Raw genomic sequence first — 21,871 nt, forward strand, 5'->3', positions numbered from 1 at the left:
CTGTAAGAAGAAACGTCATGCTGGCTAGCGTCTCTCTGAACAAAACAGAGTGATCGTTCAGTGTTGAAATGGCAACTGAGGGTTTTGGAGCCTGCAGAGCAATTTGTGAGCCTAGAAGAGTCTTGCACTGACTATGTCCTGGGTTTGATGATTTATTTGTCCTTAAGGTTTGCTCTAACCCTTGTCTTGTCCTGTAGTGGTTCCACGAATGAGCAGGCACTCATGAGAAGTTGGGGTAGCTGAATAAGCCCTGAAGCATCTGAACTGGATGAGGAAGAATTTGGCTTTGTGACAGCACTGAAACTGGGAGATGGGCATAGAGGTCACTTGCATAAACACAAGTGAGATGAAGTGTAATTAATCTCCAGGGTGAAATAGAAACCAAAGCACACTTTCCTAGATTAGAACAGATTTTTTAAATTACAGTTTTTGTTGTTTATTTATTTATTTTTATTTTCTGTTTGTTTTATTTAAGAGGTTGTCAGACAGCTTTCTTTTCAGTCCTGTCTTCCTGGACCCAGGTTCTCTCCACAATTCTCCTTGTGACTTAAAGGCTGAGAACAGTGATCTGTAACACATGTACCTACAGCTATTAAACATTTTATGAACTGAAGTCCTGCTAGTTTTATCCGATCTTAACTTCTTTCATCTCAGCATGACTTCTCAAGGTCTTCACATAACTATGCAGTATACTGTGGCTTTCTGTGTGCTACTTTCTTGCTATCCAGCATGCTGACATGATGTGTAACTCAGAACACTGACAAGGAGTGGCAGAGCTCTGGGAAGGAGGCACCTCTGCATCTCTGCTAAATGCTTAATTTCACTTTCTCACTGTTGTGTTTTCACTGGTGGCAGTAGGTGAGCTCTTGAGCAAAAATGCACTTTGCTGTGCACCTGGGAGATCATTCCTTAATGCTAAGGTTTGAGCAGATTCAGGCAGAGTACAAGCTTTTTCTTAGCTGATTCACATGGGCATAGTTAACCAGAAATATTACTAGGCAGCAATATTATAACACTGAACAAGTAAAACTCTATTGTGGAAGCCAGTAAAGACTTCAGGCTGGTACAGAGTCAGATGCTTTCTGCGCAGTTTCTCACCTAGCCTATGGACCACAATAGACTGGGACACCTGCACAGGGTATGAATTGCAAGGGTCACCACTCTGCTTTTACCTCAGAAAAAAACATCTGCAGGGCCTTTGACAGATGCTTTTTAATACACTGGTGATACTTAAAGATGATGAAGCAGTTCGTAATATGGAAGGTACAAGGCTACGTGTGAGAGTAATCAAAACCTGTGTAATTCTAAAGATATTAGTATCAGGTAGGAGCTTATAACTACTTGGTTGAGTTTCATCTAGAGTATTTGAACACCAGGGTTCTCTGAAGGTGGTGCCTGTTTGGGCAAAACAATTCATCAGATTTGATGGAATGATTACTGCCTGCAGAGGTGGACTTGAATCATCCCCCAGGACAGGGTGAATGGGTGAGAAGCCTGAAGTTTGTGTGCACCTGAGGTCAAATCTGAAGTGTTTGGTTTTTTCCACTTTGAGTAGTTTTAAGTGCAAGATATAAGTTATGCAAAAGCATATTTGCTCACTTGAATTAGGAATATATTTTAGTAGACTGCTTGAGCAGATGGTGATGTGCATGAAAGACAAGTGTATTATACAGGTATGAAAAGGATTACATTATAAATGTTTATATATATGTGTGTATGACCTTATCACTATCTACAACTATCTGAAAGGAGGTTGTAGCCAGGTGGAGGTTGGCATCTTCTCCCAGGTAACAAGTGACAGTTCAAGAGGGCATAGTCTTAAGCTGTGCCAGAGGAAGTATAGGTTGGACATCAGGAAGAATTTCTTTATGGAAAGGGTGATTAGGCATTGGAATGTACTGCTCAGGGAGGTGATGGAGTCATGATTCCTGGAGGTGTTTAAGAAAAGACTAGATGTGACACTTAATGCCATGGTCTAGTTGACATGGTGGTGTTAGGTCATAGGTTGGACTTGATGATTTCAGACGTCTTTTCCAACCTTAATAATTCTGTGATATACCATTTTTATACATATACATATTTAGGAAAAAAAGTTATATCCCTGAAGGTCTCATGGCTTGAGAATTTCTAGGAGAGGCAGTGAAGTGCAAAATATTGTAAAGCCTTAAAGTAATACACAGGCAATCCTTACTGGTTCTATTCCCTTCTGGTTTTACCCAGGTAGTTGAGACAATGCAAAAATGCTATTAAGAAATCACACTGTAAAGTAAATACTACTTCTTCTGGGACTTTGGGATTTAAAATGACTGTCTGTATATGTGTGGTGGTAGAAGTCTTGTATTTGGAAACTGCAATCCGTCAACTGAAGATATGATATTAATAGAAGATTAAAATTAGGACTTGGGGTTTTTTTTTCCCCCCTGATGTCTGTGATTGCGATTTCAGTCCACCTTGTATACATAGACTGTAGTGCCTCCACCTGCATCTGTGAGTGAGTGAGTGCACCGTTGGCTTGTGGCATAGATATACAGATGCTGTGTGTTCTTGGTAAAACTGAAATTTTGGAAAGTCTGTCATGTCTGTGTGTACTTCAGGAAATGTAAAATCTGCTTGTGATTAAACTAGTGCTGGAAACATATCCATTGCTTCTGTTTAGGAGTAAACTGAAGTTTATTTTTACAAATCCAGTTGACACATTGTTTAAATTTTCTTTCCTAGGAAAATATTTTCAGGACTTCTTCTCTTGGTAGATATTTCAGACTTTGAAATCTTTGTTGTTTTTTAAAAGGAATGTCTTGGTTTGCATTGATAACTGATTTATTTGAATTTTTAAAGAAAAAACCTAAACCAGCCACACAAGAACCCGTCCCCAAACACCTTGTAAAAGGCTTTCATTTGATAAGTTTCCTGTTGGCTTCTTTTATTTTTTTACCTCCTCTGTCCCCTTGTATGATTTGTTTCTGTCAAATATTGGACTGTTTCTCAGTCCTTTTTACTGCAGTGTCTTGGGGGAAGGAGAAGAGTGATGTTTGTGTCTCATGATCCCTTTCTTGGTTCTTTCTTTGCAGTGGACTGTTGGAGGTTCTAAAAACAAAAAAAAGGGAAAAGCGGGTAAGGCAGAGAAGAAAGGAGCCATGAAGAAACAGATGAACAAAGCTGCCTCTTCAGGCAGCTCCGATAAAGACAGCTCTGCTGAGAGCTCAGCACCTGAAGAGGGTAAGATAACACATGTGCATCTACTTATGGTGGGACTCCAAGTGAAATTACCATTTGTGCACACTGAAGAGTAATGTTCAATGGTGATGTTAATGACCACCTTCGAAGGCTTTTCTTTGTGTCACTAATACTCTGGATAACTTCTAAATTTGCTATGGCTTGAGGTGGATGTAATTCAGTATAGCACTGCTGTGAGCACTCCATTGCAACCACAGCACTAAATGCTGTTTCAATGAAGAATGTATGACATATTTTATTACTTGACTTTCTCCTGGAAAATTCTTTGCTTCCTTCTAGCATGTGCCATCTTTAGTGTGGATAGCATTTTTTTATTCCCACTGACATATTTTCCTTTCCCAAACTTCTTGTGATAACAAAGGGAGAGGTGTATAGTGTTAATGATGCAAGTAGGAGCTTATCTTGCATGCATTTGCTCTGAATTGGAATTCTTGCACATTAATACTGACATGGAAGAAGAAAAATCATTCTATAACTTTGGTAGAATTTTTTTATGTGAATATTGAATCTCTTTCAATGCTGGGCAAACTTCCTGTCGCCTTTTCTGTTTTCATCATGCCCATGAAGGTTTGCAAGTGCTTAGTTGTGATTTCAGTTGATTACTAGAAAAGAAAGTTAAGAAAGAAGATGAGGGAGCCTGCAGTTTTAAGTATAGCAAGCACAGCAGAGACAGACAAAACCATGAAGTGACTGAACCTGTACATATCAAGGCTTACAAATCCAGGTTTCTCACAGTGTAAGCTTGCAAAGCTGGAAGTTCCTGGAAATACTGATACCAGAATGAAAGTGAAAGAAAGAATCTTAATGTCTGCCTTTGGGATTTAGTGTCATTTAGTCGATTAGATGAGATAATCAAAGCACTTGTATCAAGTTTAAAGGTTGTGTTACCCAGTGCTACTTGGAAGTCAGCTGTTCCCTAAGCCCTTGTGTAGCTGGGAGGACTTGTTACAGTAACAGAGCCTTCGGGACTCTGTTACTGTTACTATCATCAGGGCCTTCCCACCCGGAGGATATTGTGTTTGAACTTTATCTCCTGATATAGCAATTCATAGTGTTGCAGTCTTCAAAGGATGAGTTCTGGTCCTTCAGGTTGCTACAATGAGGAGTATTGAGGGTGAATAATAGTGACATTTGAGGTGTGAAGACAGAAATTATGGATCTCTAAGGAACTTCTCAGGAACATAAACATATAGGCATACAAATCTAACCTTGTGATCCTAACATGTTAACCAAAATGCCTTCTAAATTTGCTTCTACTAAGAATTTTTACTTATAACCCAATTTGTGTTCACGTGTAGTACCACTTGTTTTATCAATTTTTTAGCATGGATATATTATGGTAACAAAGTATTTCCACCTGGGTTTAATTTTTTGGTATGCATATGCTTTTAAGTGTAGTGGAAGACGAGTGTAAAATTCACTCTTGCTATCCTTTGCTCATACACTATAATGAAGTGGTTGGACTTTGCACTAGCTAAATCTCACTACCTTATATTTTTGATTTAGGAGAAGTCTCTGACTCAGAAAGCAACAGCTCCTCATCTAGCTCAGATTCAGATTCTTCATCTGAAGATGAGGAATTCCATGATGGCTATGGAGAAGACCTTATGGGAGATGAAGAAGATAGAGCTCGTCTGGAACAAATGACGGAAAAGGAGAGAGAGCAGGAACTATTTAACAGGATAGAGAAGAGAGAAGTGCTAAAGAGAAGGTGAATTTTATATCTGTTGATATTAGGTAGCAAATTCTTACAGGCTGTGTGGAGAGTATGCTGACTGTTCTCTCGTGTTTAAGGTCCAAGAATTCGGCACTATAAAGTGAATTAAGCTTCATTGTATATTTTTTGCTGTCCTTGCAGCTAGTTGAGAAGCACAGAGCAGGAGTTCTGCATGTTCTTGTAAAAGTCAGTTTGTGGAAGTTTCTCAGCTGTTCAATACGCACGGCTCCATCAGCTACCCTTGTAGCCACGTTACTGCCTCAAAGATTAGATGCTGGACAGTCAGAAGACCTGTCTAGTTTTGTATTAGCTGTCACATGCTGATACTTTGTATAAAGGCAAACAAAGCATAAGGTGTATGTGAGTTTCTGAAAATTTTCAGAAAACAATGGTGAAGCACAGAGCAGTGTTAGGGGTGTCTGTTTATGGGTATGAAACTGGCTTGGGCTCTATTAGAAGAGAGAGAGATTGCAATAATGAGGAGAGGTGCTGGATGGGTCATTTTCATGGGATCTTTTTTTGGATTTCTACCTTATGTATTGGGTTCTGTTTGTTTGTTACTAGTACAACTGTCAGTCAGGCAGCTTCCTTGTAGTAAAGGTATTTTTCTTACCGTATGGCTAATCAAAAAGATTTGACATGTATGGGGCAAGTTTTCTCCAGTTTCTTTTCTCTTTAATGCCTTCTCTTTTCTCACTTGCTGAGAAATTTCCCTAGAGGACTGACATCTGAAGAGTAAATCGTGTTGATACTAGCAACTGCCAAACTGTCTGTTTGTTCAAGCCATAGGTAGAGCACTGCCTGGCTGACTATAGTTTTAATCCTACATTCAGTGCCTTATATGGTCTGCTGCTCTCCTCAGAGGGATCAGAATAACAGAAAGTTTGGGTTTACATCACATAGGACACCGTATTTTTGAAATTTTATTCACTGTTTCATGGTGACTGAATGTCTGTCTTTTAGAGTAAATGCTGGAGAATGCTTGATACAAACAAGCTAAACAATCTAAGCCTGAGGTACTAAATTAATCTGAAATGAATTTTTGCTGTTCTGTGTAAAGGTTTGGCAGGTAGGGCTAAGGGAATAGTAGGGTAGTGATTTAACTTTATGGTAAGTCAAATCTTTCAAAATGCTGTCTAGCTCTTGGTATACATATTATGCTGTGAGTTCATTGGGTTTACAGCAGGCATTACATAGGGTACAATGCCTGTGCCTTGTGCCTTCATGCTGAAGGTATAAAGAGCAGTGTGCTCATCTGGCATTTCAGTTTGTCATCTACAAAATGCAGCTGTAAAGGACTGAGGAAGAATGGACAGTGCAATATGCACATGGATAGCACATTTTGAATTTCAGTTATTGGAAGTTAAATAATTATTTCCTTGTGTTTGCAATATGCACACTTACTTCACTAAAGCCATGGTGCAGCAGAATCTCAATCATGGGACTGTTCCATCACAGTCCCTACTCTTCTGAATACAGTGGCTGAGAATAAGGTGATACCTTTCATGAAGGTAGAAGTGGAAGTGCCTAAATTGTTCTGCAGAAACTGCCAGAGTCTGATGAGAATCTGGCTGCTGAAGGAGGACTCACTGTGACTGCTTTGCAGTTATTCTTATACAGACCAGTGCCAGTAGAAAGGTGAAGTTTAAGCATGAAAAGGTTAACATCATCATAGCTTTAAGCAAAAACGTTTTTAGCTCTTTAGGTTCAAATGATGTGAAATAGCCAATTGATTTTAGAGTTGGAGGCAGCATACAAAAGTCGCCACACTGGCAAATAGGAAGATGGGTAAAGACAGATTTCTGTGGAACAGTCATTACTGTGTGGTCTCATCAGCCCTTTAGTTTAGTTCTCTGTAAGTCTGCACTTTTCTGTGCTCAGCTTTTCTTCACCTGGTTTTCTTGGGAAAGGGAGGGGATGGGAATGAGGGACAGGGTAGTATTAAAGGAGCAAGCAGTTGCAGTGTTTCTTGTAGCCTGCTAACAACTGAAGCTGTGATAGCATCTGAGCAGTCATTTGCTGTCTCAGGGAGAACATTCTTTCATACATTCTTTTTGTTTCAATATCTGCTACTAGATTTGAAATAAAGAAAAAACTAAAAACAGCAAAAAAGAAAGAAAAGAAAGAGAAAAAGAAAAAGCAAGAGGAAGAGCAGGAAAAGAAAAAACTCACTCAGATCCAGGAATCCCAGGTAGGAAATGAAACTGTTCTTAGTAACAAACTCTGCTCCCTTGGCAATGCTGCCTCTTTCTGCCCCTAATGTTTTCCTTTAATGTCAAACAGTGTAGTAAGCAGGTCAGAATTTAGTTAAGTTGTATGCTCAAGGTATCCTTAGTATTTCCAGTTCATTTAAAGAAATTAATATCTTTGGCCTGCTGAGGGGTGCGTTCATAAGTCCTTTTAAACAAAAATGCAAAGTTGCAACTCTAGATATAGTTGCTGTGGTAGTCCTCCCCCATAAGAACAGGAAAGCTGTCTTTTACAGTTCCTTTAGTCAAACTTGTGTCATTCAGTCTGAAACACTACATACATGCTCTTTCTTGCAAGTGTAAGTTTGAGAGAGCAGGCCAGAAAGTGCGCAACTGTCGCCTTAATTATTCTGCATGTGCATACAGGGGAAAGAATGTTTAGTTTCTACTCATAGGTATGTCAAGGAAAAGCATGAATGCCAGGAAGAGCAGAAGTAGTTCTATAGTTTTTCCCCCTCCAATAGAAAGAGGATAACACCAGTTTTTGGGGGGAGGCCTCTGTAACTGAACTGTAGTTTCCAATGGCTGAAGTGGCTGTAGTTTCAAGTGATGAAGATTCTGCCGTTAATGCAGAGTCAGGGCGAATAGGCGCCCAGAGTGGCCTGGCATTCATCTGCCTAGCTTTAGCCATCTGAGAACTAGTTGTTGATTGTTTGCACTTGTTGCCACCTTTATCTTTGTGCAGTGGAGGATTGTTCAGCTGACAATTCACTCAATGTTATTTTCTAGTGAAACAGATGTATAACACCTAAATCAAGTCAAGTGAGATGAGTATTCCCTTAGGCACATGTTGAGTGGAGTGAATCTCATCTCCCTACTCCCCCAACTCCATATACCTAGATGTGTGTGTACACTTAAGTAGTCCATATATAATACATAAAGTGTAGGTGCATATACATATATGTATGTGTAAAAAGATCTTATTTATAGTTCTTTTGCAGTGCCTTGCAGAAATTACTTCAACTTTTATGCCTATTAGAGAAACTGCTTTCTGTACTACCTGGTATTCCAGATAGCCTTGTCAGAAATGGAGAATACTAGAAGACTTAGAACGTTTTAGATTTGGATCCATATTGCAGTCTTTACAAGCAACTTTATTTCTGCTTTAAGTATTTTTAACATAACTTTTTTCTTTGCTAATGAAAAAGAACAAGTGCTTTGATTTGGCCTTTCAGAAGGAGAAGCAAATAAGAAGAATATTCAGCCAGTTTTCTCTCATTGCATGCTATTTGCAGAATTACATTCATTTTATTGCTCTAGTCCTTTTTTAAGGAGGAGTTTTGAGACTAAAACTTGGTGTCAGAAATGTTGAAGTATAAATATATTAATTATTTTGATCTGAAGTAGAATAAAGAAATATGCCTCAGATTGATTTCCCTCTCTCTAGCCTCTGTAAAAAATGAACTGAAAAAATTATTTCAAAAAGGAGTTTGCTAGTAATTTCTATTTGAAAAATCTTCAAAGTGTGCAAATAATCTTTGTTTTAATGCTTTCATTTTATGGATTTAAGATGTTGAGGGACTTTTTGGTGCATGTTTTTAGGTCATGTCACATAACAAAGAGCGGCGATCAAAGCGGGATGAGAAGCTAGACAAGAAATCTCAGGCAATGGAGGAGCTAAAAGCAGAAAGAGAGAAAAGGAAGAACAGAACAGGTATGAAAGCACGTTGCTATTGCTACAGTTTTTTAGGCATTATTACAGCTTTCTGGAAGTGCTACTTCCTGTTTGTAATTAGTGCAAGAATCCTACACCTGGGAGTGCATGAATTCCGTTTTTGTGGTTTCCTTGGTCTTTTGCCTGACATGACCACCTGGGGTATTGTTTGGCACCACTGATGGTGTGTTCCTCACCTCTGCCCCCTCCCGTGGACCGTCTGAAAACAAAGCAAACTTTCATCACAGTCCACTGATGGGCTTTTAGTAATGTTTAGTTAATGTATTTGAATTGATGACTTAGATTCAGTTATTTAATCTCTGAACCATTCAAACTGTATTTGTTGTACTTGTGCTGCCTTGTCCTCATTTGGTTGTTTCTTCACTGGCATGTCATCTTGTCCATCTTGCCACTAACTTCTGATGCAACCTTTTTTGTTAGTATACTGAGTTCTATTGTAATCCTCTCCAAACATGAGATTTTTTCCTTTTCCTTGCAAAATAGCAATGAGTTGTCTGATCATTAGCATTTATCTTGTGTATCCAGTTGTTGCACCCATCTTGTATTATTATATTTAGTCAAGTTGGGAGACTAAAGATAAGCACAACTGAGATTAAGATGCTTTTAAATACTTTGTATATATTCAAAGAGAAAAATCAATGGAGTGCTTAGCTTACTAATGGATTTGAATATGTGACACTTGTATCCAGCCTAAAATTAACAGCTGTCTGCCTCTTGGATTTTTTTTTTTAACAATTAAGTTTCAGCTTTCATAAAAGATTTATAGCTTGCTTTTTCTTGTTCTCTGTCCTTCCCCCAGCTGAATTGCTTGCAAAAAAACAGCCATTAAAAACTAGTGAAGTATACTCTGATGATGAAGAGGAGGAGGAAGATGACAAGTCTAGCGAGAAAAGTGACCGCTCATCCAGATCATCATCCTCTGATGAAGAGGAAGAGTAAGTAGTAAACACTGGACTGTGATTACTTGTAAGAGTGTTCAGAAACAGAGACCCACTTTATGTAGGCACATGCTGTTTTAGAGGATTGTTTGGGGCTTTTCAATGTGTCTAAAGTGGTTTTGCCTTGGGCATAATTGCATTGCACGGATTTGGGTCCTTGGCACTATATCATGGTTCGTGGGACTCGTTTATCTTGGGTGGGTTTGCGACTTCAACTCCCTGCTGGTACCTTTAGCCCAAATTACACTGTTGTTCACAGATTTGTTTAGTCCTACAGTTTAGCAGCTGCAGAATCCTGGCATATAGCAGGGCAGAGATGTGTGCTGGCTTATCTTGCAGCATTAGTCTATAAACTCCTTGTGTCTTTCTGCTTTGTGTGGTAGCAGGGACAGTGGGTGATAAGTCTGGGACTTCACACTAAGCCTTTCTTATGAATGCTAAATTCACACACCTGCATTCAACTAGTGCATGATGAATTCATTCCTTTTACTGGTAATTTAAATAGCGCTCACACTGCACCTTACTCAGGACCTCTCCTTTGGTGATCATGTCTCTACTTTTTTCTTTATTCCTGCTCACCTTTCCCAAATCAGGAAGGAAGAAATTCCACCTAAGTCCCAGCCAGTGTCTTTGCCTGAAGAGCTGAATCGAGTGCGGCTATCGCGACACAAGCTGGAACGCTGGTGTCATATGCCCTTCTTTGCCAAGACAGTCACTGGCTGCTTTGTCCGAGTTGGCATTGGCAATCATAACAGTAAACCTGTTTATCGGGTGAGTTTAGCTCTGAGAGATTTAGTTCTTTTTTTAGTGCTGTAATATAATCATTGCAGTTTATTAGTTCTCAGGTACCTTTTGTTTGATTGATATAAAAAGATTGCTTATAACGAGAAAATGTTATTGGTGCCAGAGATGTGGAGGAGACTGGTTTAAGAATTCATGAATCAATGGGACCAGCTAGGTGAAGAGATATATTTAGTGAGAGAGAAGGAGTACTAACAAAGCCTATTCTTCCAGCTTTGGTTCATGTTGTCTTGTCTCATAATTTGTATTGCCAACTAGAGTTCTAGACTCTGCTTAGACCAAGTAAGAATGAGTGACATTCGTTTCTTATTTCTGGGATTGTTCCCAAGTTATTGCATGGTCTCAAATCTTTTTTTTCCAAGTGTTTCTACAACATCAGTATGCCTTCAGAAGAGAAGGTGATTTGAGAACACAGTTTCGTTTTTCTGTTTCATTGCTGTAATCATAGGATGCAATAATATTCTCTAAAATTGCATTAAAAAGGCTGCTAGAAGGGCTGTGTTTAGTATGTGAGCAGCATTGGTGTATTTAATTTGGGACATATGTTAACCCAAACCAACATTTGTTGGCTAAAAAGGAAATAGGAAGAGTAGGAGAGTGTGCACTATTTGGTCAGGAATGCAGAGCTGAGAAGATAGAAAAACTGGATCAAGCATGCAGATGGTATAATTTGTTAACTCAAAGATGGTGCATGAAGCAACCAGTTCAGTACCTGATGATGTACACTGAAGTGTTGTACTTTCCTTGTACTGGTTATAATTGTTGGTTAGACTAAGGTTAGACTGTGGTGAAATGGCTTGAATATGCCAGACATATTCCAGGAAGAGAAAAACCCACTTGCATTCTTCCTCATGTGTATTTTACTCTGTGATACAGGTTGCTGAAATAACTGGTGTGGTAGAGACTGCAAAGGTTTACCAGCTTGGTGGCACACGGACAAATAAAGGACTACAGTTGCGGTAAGATACTAAAGTAACCACCTTTAGTTCATGAATCAGTGTCCTTTTCATAGCAAATAATGTTTTGTGTGTGGTTTGGAGGTGAGAACTCAAATAAAATCTCATGCAGGGATTTATGATCGTGTTGACATCTGGTTGTCTGGTTTTTGGGCTGCTTTGGCCAGTTTACACCTATAAGATCCAAGATCTGCCCTAGCAGAAGGGGATGTTGTTACACTTTCTCGTTGCAGGCATGGCAGTGATTCGCGTGTGTTCCGTTTGGAGTTTGTCTCAAACCAGGAATTTACTGAAAGTGAATTTATGAAGTGGAAGGAAGCGGTAAGTTTGCCAGACTTTGGTTTCTTCTTATCTGCCAAGCATACTTCAAATGGAAAGTAACTCTGTCTCTTGTGTTTAGATGTTCTCTGCTGGGATGCAGCTACCCACACTAGATGAGATAAACAAGAAAGAAGTGTCAATCAAAGAAGCCCTCAACTACAAGTTTAATGATCAGGATATTGAAGAGGTAAACAGTGCATTGTAGTGAGGCTGTGTCAATGCTTAAAGGTGACAGGAACTCCTGGAGTAGAGCACTAGCTGTTACAAAGCAAAACGATCATGGTGTTTACTTTGTAAAAAGGAAATCAAAGACTCAAAATGAAATTTCAGAAGTGGATAGAGTAGCTTGGTGATCCAGCTGTTGTTTGGCACTCACTCCTGCTTTTTTTAGTCTTTATGCCCTGCTACCTCCTCGTGAACTTGTGTTGCAGAGCTCTGAACTCCTAATCTGAGTATGACAACTTAGCTCTCAAGTTCTGTAAAGATAACAGCATCATGGCAGTTACATTTTTCACAGTTTCTGCAGTTTAATACTTGCATAATACTGACCAAGTGTGATTAGCATCAGATTTTCGTGGGTCCTAAGTGAGGGGAGTGGAGGTGTAACTCATTACCTCCACAAATTTGAGAAAAAAAAGCAAACAGCAGAGACAGAGCATGAGTAAAATTCTGTGGCAGTAAGTACATTTCTTAGGTGATACTGTTCTGTTGCTTCTAGAGTCCATATATTGAAATAAAAATTTCATATTTGCATATGCTGTTTCCCCTGCATCTTACAGATTGTGAAAGAGAAGGAAAGGTTCAGAAAAGCACCTCCAAATTATGCAATGAAGAAAACTCAGCTGTTAAAGGAGAAGGTGAGCAATGAGATGATACCTGCAAGCTTACTGCAGTCTTTGTTTCTGGAGAGCTGGAGCTCATCTGGAATTTGGTAGCAGTCAGCAGTAAGCTTGACCTTAACTGTGCAACTAAAAGGTGGATCTCAAGGTTCATTGCTGGGTTCAGAACCTGGTTAAAGCTATTTCATTCTCTTTCTAAGACAATTGCCAACAATTACAGCTGTTTCTGTGTCTTGTAAGCAAGGTCTTAAGCTGTTCTGCTTCAGAAACTTTTTTTTTTTTGAAAACCTAATAATGATGTTTGAAAGTTGATTTCTGATACTTATTTTAATATAGGAAAGATAGAAGTTGTGTTAAATTGCTTTTTGCTCTGGGGTAACTGAGTTGTCACTTTATGGCCAGTAATGTATGTTGAAAAAAATACGATCCTGAAAAATTTAGTTGCCACTGACCTTTTTACATGTAGTACTTCTGGAAGAAATCCTAACAATGCTGAGAAGTCAAAGCCAAAAGTGAAGCAAGCAAGCAGTCTAAAGCATCTCTGAAGATAAACATAACATGTTTTGTTTGCATTAGTGCAGTCCTTTTTCAAGACATTCATGCGTCATATACAGTAAAAACAGAGTTTGTATTAATCTTTAATTCTCTGGTTTTTGGCTTAACTGTATTGTTTGGTTACAGTTTTACTCTGCGCGGACATGCAAATTGCTAGTTTCCCATCGCAGGAGGGTGCGCCTGCTTGTGTTGTCACCAGGTGGCACAATAAGCAACTGTTGTGTGTTCGGGGACTCTCCGGATCCCTGAACTAAGTGCTAGTGGCAGTGGCAGAAATAATTCTTTTCCTGAGCTGGTAAATAGTGATGTTGAATTTTAATCAAACCTGTAGCTTAAATCATCTGACTTGCCCTTCTTGTGATGGAACTACTACTGTAGTGTTCCTACATCTTCCTTAGTTTAAGGGGTTTCAGAGTTCATCATAGTAAGAAGTCCTGTTTTGCCTTGAGCTGTAAGGAGAATGTAGCTCCTTGTTACATTCTTACCATGCAGGGAAGAACATTTGCAGCTGGAATAGTTAGCTGTCTGATTCACAGGTATATCCCTTGTTTCTCTGGCTAATGCTGTGATAGAGAGTAATGCCTAATGAGTCACTGTTTGGTTGAAGGCTATGGCTGAGGACTTGGGGGACCAAGATAAGGCCAAGCAGATTCAAGATCAGCTTAATGAACTTGAAGAGAGAGCAGAGGCCCTGGATCGTCAACGGACAAAAAATATTTCTGCAATCAGGTAAGAAGCAGATATTGGGAATTTTCTGAAACAGTATCAGTCAAAATACATAGAGAAGAGAAATTTATCCAGTAATGAATTAACTGCAAGATTTTGTCTCTTCTTTCCTGTACAATATATTAATGACGTGTATCATCATGGCTCTGTTAGTGCTTGTCTGTCTTCACTTTCTTGTGTCTGTCATTCAGTTAAAACTGTCAGAAATGTGAACTCTCTTCCACATACCCCATATAGCAGTTGTGTTGCAATAAGAGTAATTTGTGATCAGGATGAACTGCAAAAATGCTGTTGTGTGTTTTGTTGTGTAGGGATTGATAAATGACAGTCACTTTCTTTCCCCCACCCTCTTTTTTTCCTTTCTGCAGTTACATCAACCAGAGAAATAGAGAGTGGAATATCGTTGAGTCTGAGAAAGCTCTTGTGGTAAATAGTGCTGAATTAATAGTTCTGTACAAGTAGAGATTAAATGATCCAAAGGAGGATAATTGCGTGGTGAAGTTAATAATTAATTTAATGATGTGTAAAATCTTTCATATATGCAAGTTACATGATTGTAAAGCAGATTGCTTTATCCTTATGCTCAACTCGATTATCAGCAGATTAGTGACTGTAATAGTGACTTAAAGCATTTTGTATGGGAAAGAAGTTGGAAAGGAGACATCATAGAATAAAATAGTGAAGAAGATACTCAGTTCTCTGCACTGAGACACTTTTATTAAGGAAAGTTAACAGATGGTTAAGCGTTAACTATCCTGAGAGTTATGCACCTATTTTCTGGGTTGTATTTGATAAGGACAGTTTTGCCCTGTGAAGCATAGGATGGTGGGTGTGTTAAAATCTCTCATCTGTAAGTGCTGTTGCTAGTTTTCCTCTGATCTTGGTATTATATATGGCATGAGTGCTTGCATGGATGGGGTGCTGTGGGAGGATTTACAAGGGTGCAAGTAGCTAACTCTGCAAAACCATGTGCTCTTTCTTCCTCAGGCTGAAAGTCACAGCATGAAAAACCAACAGATGGATCCCTTTACTAGGCGGCAGTGCAAGCCCACAATAGTGTCTAATGTGAGTGTAATACTTACAGAGAAACAGAAACCAATGTAATGCAGAGAGTAGGAAGGAAAATTCTCAACTGTGCTATATGTTATTAGTGCTCTGGATACCAGTGTGAGATATAGTTGAGAGAGATCCTGGTTTCTAGCCCAAAAGAAGAAAAAAAGCAAATTTATTTGTTTTTTAAATGCAAAATATGAAGGACATAGGTGATGTGGGTATGTACTGCAAAAGCGACCGTGGCTTAGATTCTGTAGTGAGTTCTATATAGAATTATTCAGATTTTGTTAGCTCTGGAGCACAATTTGCTTGAGGTGTGACTTTCACTTCTAATTAGCTGAAACTTTCCCAAAAGATTAGTGAAAATAGAGAGGAGAGCAGACTTTGGGCCTGTGATGAATTAAGTATTTCAAAACAAACTTCCCCCATGATACTGTGGCAAAATCTGCTACTGCAGTCCCTAGGTATATAAGTGATGAGTAGCAAGGTGATCAGTTTCTGCTTCTAAGTAATCTGACTTTGTTGAGGCCCTTTCTGGAACTTTAAAAAAAACCTGATCAGGTTGGCTCTCATCAGTCTCCACAAACCAGCAAGGGAATAGATTTCTTCTCTCTAGTGGAGTGTTTCAGCCAGAACTGTAAACTGAAAGCATGCCGAACACTGCCATTAAGAGTAGTCACAGAAACAAACCATATCAACAGGAAATGTATTTCTCATTTTTTCAAAGAAAAACTTTCTGAAGGATGACGTTCAGTTTGTTACTGTCAGATGCATTACACAGGTATCAGGAGGATTTCCATTGTCTCTGAAGTCCTGAAGGTTGGGTAAACTGATAGACAATCTCTTACGGTTTTAGATTCATGGATGGGAGCACTGTTTTAACAAAATGTAGTTATAGTTTTTGCCAGTTTAAATGCAATGATTTAAATTTTTTTCCCCCCCTTAATATTTCCTTTCTGCAGTCCAGAGATCCTGCTGTCCAAGCTGCAATCCTTGCCCAGCTAAATGCAAAATATGGGTCTGGTGTATTACCAGATGCTCCAAAGGACATGAGTAAGGCAAGTTTTCTTTTCTGTCCCTGTTTTGTTCCTCACACTATCAGCATTTTGCTCTGTGAAGCTTATGACTAATAGCAGGTGTGCATGCTTCACTTCTACAAGTAGGTACCTTCTTACCATTATCACAGAAACCCAAAATTTTTTTCTGTCTTCTGAAAAGAAATTTAAGTTTCTCTAGCAGTATGAAAGCTAAACTAAGTATGTTTGTGACATAAGGGGAAAAACCCATTTTTAGCTCTGTTTATATGGACAGGTAAAGGGTTGGATGCTTACCTGTAGTTTTTATTTCAGGGTCAAGGAAAAGATAAAGATGTGAACTCTAAATCAGCCAGTGACCTCTCAGAAGATCTTTTCAAAGTGCACGACTTTGATGTAAAGATTGATCTTCAGGTTCCCAGTTCAGGTGGGTGTTCCAGCTGAATTTGGGGGTGTGACTGACCAGCTCATTATGGTAGAACTCACTTCTCCCAGAATAATTCTTTCAAAATTATTGGTGGGCATTTGAAAATGGGAGTGTTTCTCATCCTGGCAAATATCTTGAACTGAGGAGGAGGGAAATGTGTGATAGTGACATCCATTGAGAAAACAAGAACAACTGTATTGTGTTAGACTGAAAACATGCATATCCCCATATTCTTCCTTCAAAAGCTCAGGGAGAAAACGAGATAATGAGTGTTTTCTGATATACTCTTGCAGTCTGCACTGTCTATGACTTGCATAATCTTTGGGGAATAGATGAGTGTTGTGTTTAGTAAATCTTGACATCTACCTTGATACTTACTTCATTAATTTGTCTAATCACTTGTAAGGACAGATAAGCTTTGGATGTTTGTAATGTTCTGTTTCATAGTCTGTGTACATGCTGTGGGGATAAAGCATTGTTACTTGATTTTGAATCTGCTGCTTTACCAAGTTGCTGTCCCCTAACTTAGGTGTTGCAGATGGTATTGAAAATAAATTTTAGGGGAACTAAAACACTGGCCAGGGAGTGAAGATATAGATACAAACTTGCTGACACTTCCTCTTTGCCATCTGATTTTGACAGCCTGAAATGTGTGGCAAGATCAGTTTAGTATCATAGAATCATTTTGATTGGAAAAGACCCTTAAGATCGAGTCCAACTGTTAATCCGACACTGCCAAATCCACCACTAAAACATGTCCCTATGTGCCATGTCTACATGTCTTTTGAATACCTCCAAGGATGCTGACTCAACCACTTCTCTGGGCAACCTGTTCTAATGCTTGCCAACCCTCTTGTTGAAGATATTTTTCCTAATATCCAATCTAAACCTCCCCTAGTTCAACTTGAGGCCATTTCTTCATGTTCTATCAAGCTGTTTTACAGTGGAGGGAAGGCATGGGAGCATACCAGTGCAATTTGACACACAAGGTTTATTATTTCTTGCATTACTTGAAGCATTAAATCTGAAGTTCCTTGGAGGAGAATAATTTAGGAAGTACTGTAAGAATGCACAAAGACTTAAAACCTTACCAAGAGGGGAGAGTAGGAGAAGTTGTCTTTTCAAACTAGGTCAAGATTGAAACCCTGGCTGTAAGACTACAGAATGAGGTAGGATGCCAAGAATAGGAGACTTCTGAAGCAGATAGTGAGAGTTATGAACTTGAGAGATAGCAAGCAGATGAGGGTTAGGCACTGAAGGACACTGAAAAAGGATGAGAGACACAGTTTTCCTTAGACAGAACACCATTTTGGCATCCTTGTGCAGTCTTCTTTGTTAACAGAAGAACCTGGAGATGGGTTAAAATGTGTATTTTAGACATGGATAGGAAGGTTGACTCTGTCTGCTTACTATCTGTCTCTTTGTGCTTGCAATTATTGGGGGATAATAATTAAAGATCTCAGAACTGAGCCTGAAAGCTGTTTGTACTGTAACTTCAGAGTGCTGTAGTTTTCTTAAGAAATGAAAGTATACTTAGCAGCAGAAAGCTGGATTATCAGAGTCAAAATTGCATGTGCTGGATCTATGAAGAAAGCTTCCTGATACTGCCTGTATTATTAAATGAAGTACTAACCTAATGTATACTAGAGAAGCTAAGCATGATTTTGTGGTGAAGTTGTCAGCAAAATAATAGGTAAAAATTTGTAGTTTTCATGTATTTTGGTCTTCACTCTTTTTGTATCCCCAACAGAATCTAAGGCACTGGCCATCACCTCCAAGGCTCCTCCAGCAAAAGATGGTGCCCCTCGGCGATCGTTGAACTTGGAGGACTACAAAAAGAGACGAGGACTTATTTGAGCATACCCACTCTGCTGCTTCTGATCCTGCATGCTCCATCATGATGTCCTACCTTTTCTTCCTCCCTTTTCAGTGCTCCCTTCTGGGTTGGAGCAGCGATGGAGCTGGGAAGAGACTCTTTAAAACTGCCAGTCATCTGTAACATAAACCATTCAACTATTTACTGTATAGACCTCCCTTCTTGCCCTTTCCTCCTGCTCCCCTCACAAATGTGGATCTGTGCTATTTGGGGTTTTCCCGTTTCTTTTAGTTTGAGTTTTGTTTTTATTTTGTTGATGCAACTCGTTGGCCCACTCTGTGTTCAGTATTAGCCTGAGGTCTGGATTTCCGTAGGAATCTCTTGGCAGTCGCGGAATCAGCACATGATCTCCCTTTACATACCACCACAGGCATGGTGAATAAGCATTGGCGCAAGACCTTTGTGGCTAGAAGGTCATCTGCACTTTCTTCCTCTTCTTCCTCCTTCATCCTAGCTTTGGAGAAGGAAATCTTCAAAAACTGGCCTAGATTCAAAGTGTAAATTTTTTTGGGAGGGTTGTGTGACTTTTTTTCAGGTGTTTTTTATCATTTTTAAGCTGCAGTACTATTTGTATCAGTCTGTCACAGTTCTTTACGGCTGTTTTGAATTTCTACCAGCTGTACTTGAGCATTTGAAATTGCAAGAAAGAAACTCATTAAATGTGATTCTTCTTACTAAAACGGCTTGGCTGATATAGCTGTTTAACTTCATGTTCCCTTTTTTAAGTACATTTAACTGATGAGAAAGAGGTACAGAGCTCTTAATGTGAGACTTGTCATCTATACAGCACATCCAGAGTCTCCAGCTGTAACTGGGTGAAATAGCTTCTCGTGGGGTGACCCTGGGTGCTCATTGGTTGGGCTTTAATTTCTTCTCTAAGCCTTCAGTACTACATATTTGTTAAGTCATTGTGTCTTCACTGGGCTCCAGCTCACTTTGTTTCTTGCTTTATGAACTACTTAAATGGGGCTTCTATAAACAAAAATTTGAAAAATGAATTGAAAATCACATTGTGTGGAAGGGGAAGGACATAATAGAAAGGTCATTGGGTAATGTATGAGAGGTAACTGATGCACATTTTTCATATAGGAACAGGTACAAACAGAGTGCAACACTAGCACAAGAATTGTATGGCTTTATTATATTTGACTGGACACAAGTTGACAGCTAAATTATCACTCAGGTGTAAAAAAAAAAAAACAAGTGTAAATATAAGTGACATTTAACAAAGAACTTTTCCAAACAAGATACAACTGAATATATGAAACTAAGAACTAAATTAAAAGAGAATTAGAAGTCTAAAAGTTTAGAGGCCCTCGTTCAGGTAAGCGTGCGAGCACGTGTTTGTTCCTACTCAGGCCAGTACATATATAATAACTTAAGCACTGAACTGGATAGGAATGTTTCTGGGGGACCCTGAAGAGGGAAAATGCTGATGCTCTTCTTGTGTCAGAGCATTACTGTTTTTCTGAAATCATACACTGGTTGCATTTAAACCTGTGTTTGATACTTGCTTGCTGGATTCTTAATGAAACTTTAATCTAGTTCTTATTTAACTTTCTCTTCCTTTTTTTAACAGCTTTAAAGAAACATCATTTAATTGTGTGCAGATTGATTCTACAAACTGTGTGTAAAAAGAAAATCAACCTATGAAGCAGCTCTTGCCTACATGTAAACAAATAATTAGAAATATTTCAATACTTATTTACTGAATAGTCCATAGTTCTAGGACATGTGGGTTATTCTGTAAATATGTAATCATAACTGCTTTATTTGATGGCCTATTTTAGCAGCTTCTCTGGAGTTGTAGTAGGCTCTCACATATATGTACTTTTAACTTTTTAAGAGTGGATTTATGGGAACTACCATGATAATTTCATAGAATACATTGTGATTCACTGTGTAGATACGCATTTGATATGATTTTGGTTTTTTCAATGGCTTCAGTGATGTTACAGATTTGTAATAAAAAAAAATCTAAACTTACTTTGCAATAGCCAGTTTTCAAAATAATCACTCTCCAATGCTTTGCAGAAATAATTGCCAAATCAAGCAATTCAGGGACTGATTTTTCCACAGAAATGCCTCAGAGCTCTGAGATACAGTGACAAGTGGTCTCTAAAGGTAAAGTTAAATAACAGTGTTTTTAATATCCTTGATGTATTGGTTTTAGTTAAATTCTACATTCGGTAACACAAGAATAATCTGTACTACAACCAAAATGTGGATGAGGCCCAACCAGTGCTGCAAGTAACTTCTAGTAGAGATACCTGAAACAGGAGATGCAGTGAGTTTAGGATGCCAGTCTCAATGATGGACTGTGTCCTAGTTGCCTGCAACTATGAAACTGCCACTTACCCTCTTGAAGTCTCTGGATTTTGCTGAAATGTTTTTAAGAGAGGCAACAGTCAGTAAATTATCACGCAAACGTTTTATATTGAGAATAATACATCAAGAAAATACTCCTGAATAGTTACAGAATTGTATGAAAGCTGTAATCTTCCTTCCTTTAAGTGCATGTAAAGGTGAGTGACTACACCTCCCACTTGTTAGAGAGGGAGAAATTTGTTTACTTTGTTCCATTGGTGTCCTAGCATAGTTCATCACAATTGTACAGACTTCTATAAATAAACTTGGTTTATTGGTTTAATAAGGTTGATTGTTTATCCCTTGATTTGAGGTGCTAAGGGTTTTCTGTTTGGAATTTATTTTTTTAGAAACTTGACACTTCGTTTATCAGTCTGGATGATTATACTTAATACTAATACTGTAAAATAATTAATGAAAAGTAAGGCCCCTCTTTTGCAAGAACAGCTGTGGGCTCCTGGATCACTCTCTAATATCTGGAGTTGGTCCTTATATCACTAGAATGAAATGGAGCATCTTGGAAAGTCAGTTCACTTGCACCTCTGCTACCTCACACTTAAAACACAGACTTTGCTTGTCTTGTAGCAATCCAGAGTACTTTTGTAATCAAAGATGTTAAAGCATATAGCTGAACTTAAAGAAGCTACTGAATGAGGTGAAGAAAAACTGTTCTCAGAGGGTGCTTGGTGGCAGGATGAGACATAACAGGTGTACTTGAAACAGGACAAGTTCTGCCAAGATGTAAGGAAAAAAACCATCACCCTTAGGACAGTTAGAGAGTGCACTAGGTGGCCCAGTGAGGCTGTTCTGTCTTTATTTTGCGGGGTTTCCAAGAGAATGCTAGATGAAGCCATGAGTAACATGATCCAACCTTGTAGCTTACTCAGCTTTGAGCAGGAGAACAGACTGGAGACCTCCCTGAGCTCCCCTCTGACCTGTATTATCCTATGATTCTATAAGTAATTTTATATTGCTTTCTCCAGTTTTGTCTGTCTTCACTGCAAGTATTGCCCCCTCCCCATCCCCATTCCAACATGCAGACTACATAGAGTGCACAGGATTTCTCACAGTCGTAGTGGTTTACAATGAGCTTTGTGGCATTT

General features: G+C 38.9%; 1 protein-coding gene across 1 annotated transcript in view; it reads left to right on the forward strand.

Moving 5' to 3' along the window:
* RTF1 (Rtf1, Paf1/RNA polymerase II complex component, homolog (S. cerevisiae)) overlaps positions 1 to 19,081 on the forward strand; it is a 25,690-nt gene extending 6,609 nt beyond the window's left edge. The window contains exons 2-17 of the mRNA XM_009076770.1: positions 3,069 to 3,216; positions 4,741 to 4,945; positions 7,028 to 7,142; positions 8,743 to 8,854; positions 9,675 to 9,810; positions 10,407 to 10,584; positions 11,491 to 11,573; positions 11,804 to 11,891; positions 11,971 to 12,078; positions 12,671 to 12,748; positions 13,893 to 14,014; positions 14,380 to 14,437; positions 14,999 to 15,076; positions 16,027 to 16,122; positions 16,414 to 16,525; positions 18,276 to 19,081. Coding sequence (XP_009075018.1) covers positions 3,135 to 3,216; positions 4,741 to 4,945; positions 7,028 to 7,142; positions 8,743 to 8,854; positions 9,675 to 9,810; positions 10,407 to 10,584; positions 11,491 to 11,573; positions 11,804 to 11,891; positions 11,971 to 12,078; positions 12,671 to 12,748; positions 13,893 to 14,014; positions 14,380 to 14,437; positions 14,999 to 15,076; positions 16,027 to 16,122; positions 16,414 to 16,525; positions 18,276 to 18,382 — 1,758 coding nt within the window. The 5' untranslated portion in view covers positions 3,069 to 3,134 and the 3' untranslated portion in view covers positions 18,383 to 19,081. The remainder of the gene's footprint in view (positions 1 to 3,068; positions 3,217 to 4,740; positions 4,946 to 7,027; positions 7,143 to 8,742; positions 8,855 to 9,674; positions 9,811 to 10,406; positions 10,585 to 11,490; positions 11,574 to 11,803; positions 11,892 to 11,970; positions 12,079 to 12,670; positions 12,749 to 13,892; positions 14,015 to 14,379; positions 14,438 to 14,998; positions 15,077 to 16,026; positions 16,123 to 16,413; positions 16,526 to 18,275) is intronic.
* Positions 19,082 to 21,871: the final 2,790 nt, after the last annotated feature.

The sequence above is a fragment of the Acanthisitta chloris genome, unplaced genomic scaffold (genome assembly GCF_000695815.1).
Source record: "Acanthisitta chloris isolate BGI_N310 unplaced genomic scaffold, ASM69581v1 scaffold33926, whole genome shotgun sequence".
Classification (NCBI taxonomy): domain Eukaryota; kingdom Metazoa; phylum Chordata; class Aves; order Passeriformes; family Acanthisittidae; genus Acanthisitta; species Acanthisitta chloris.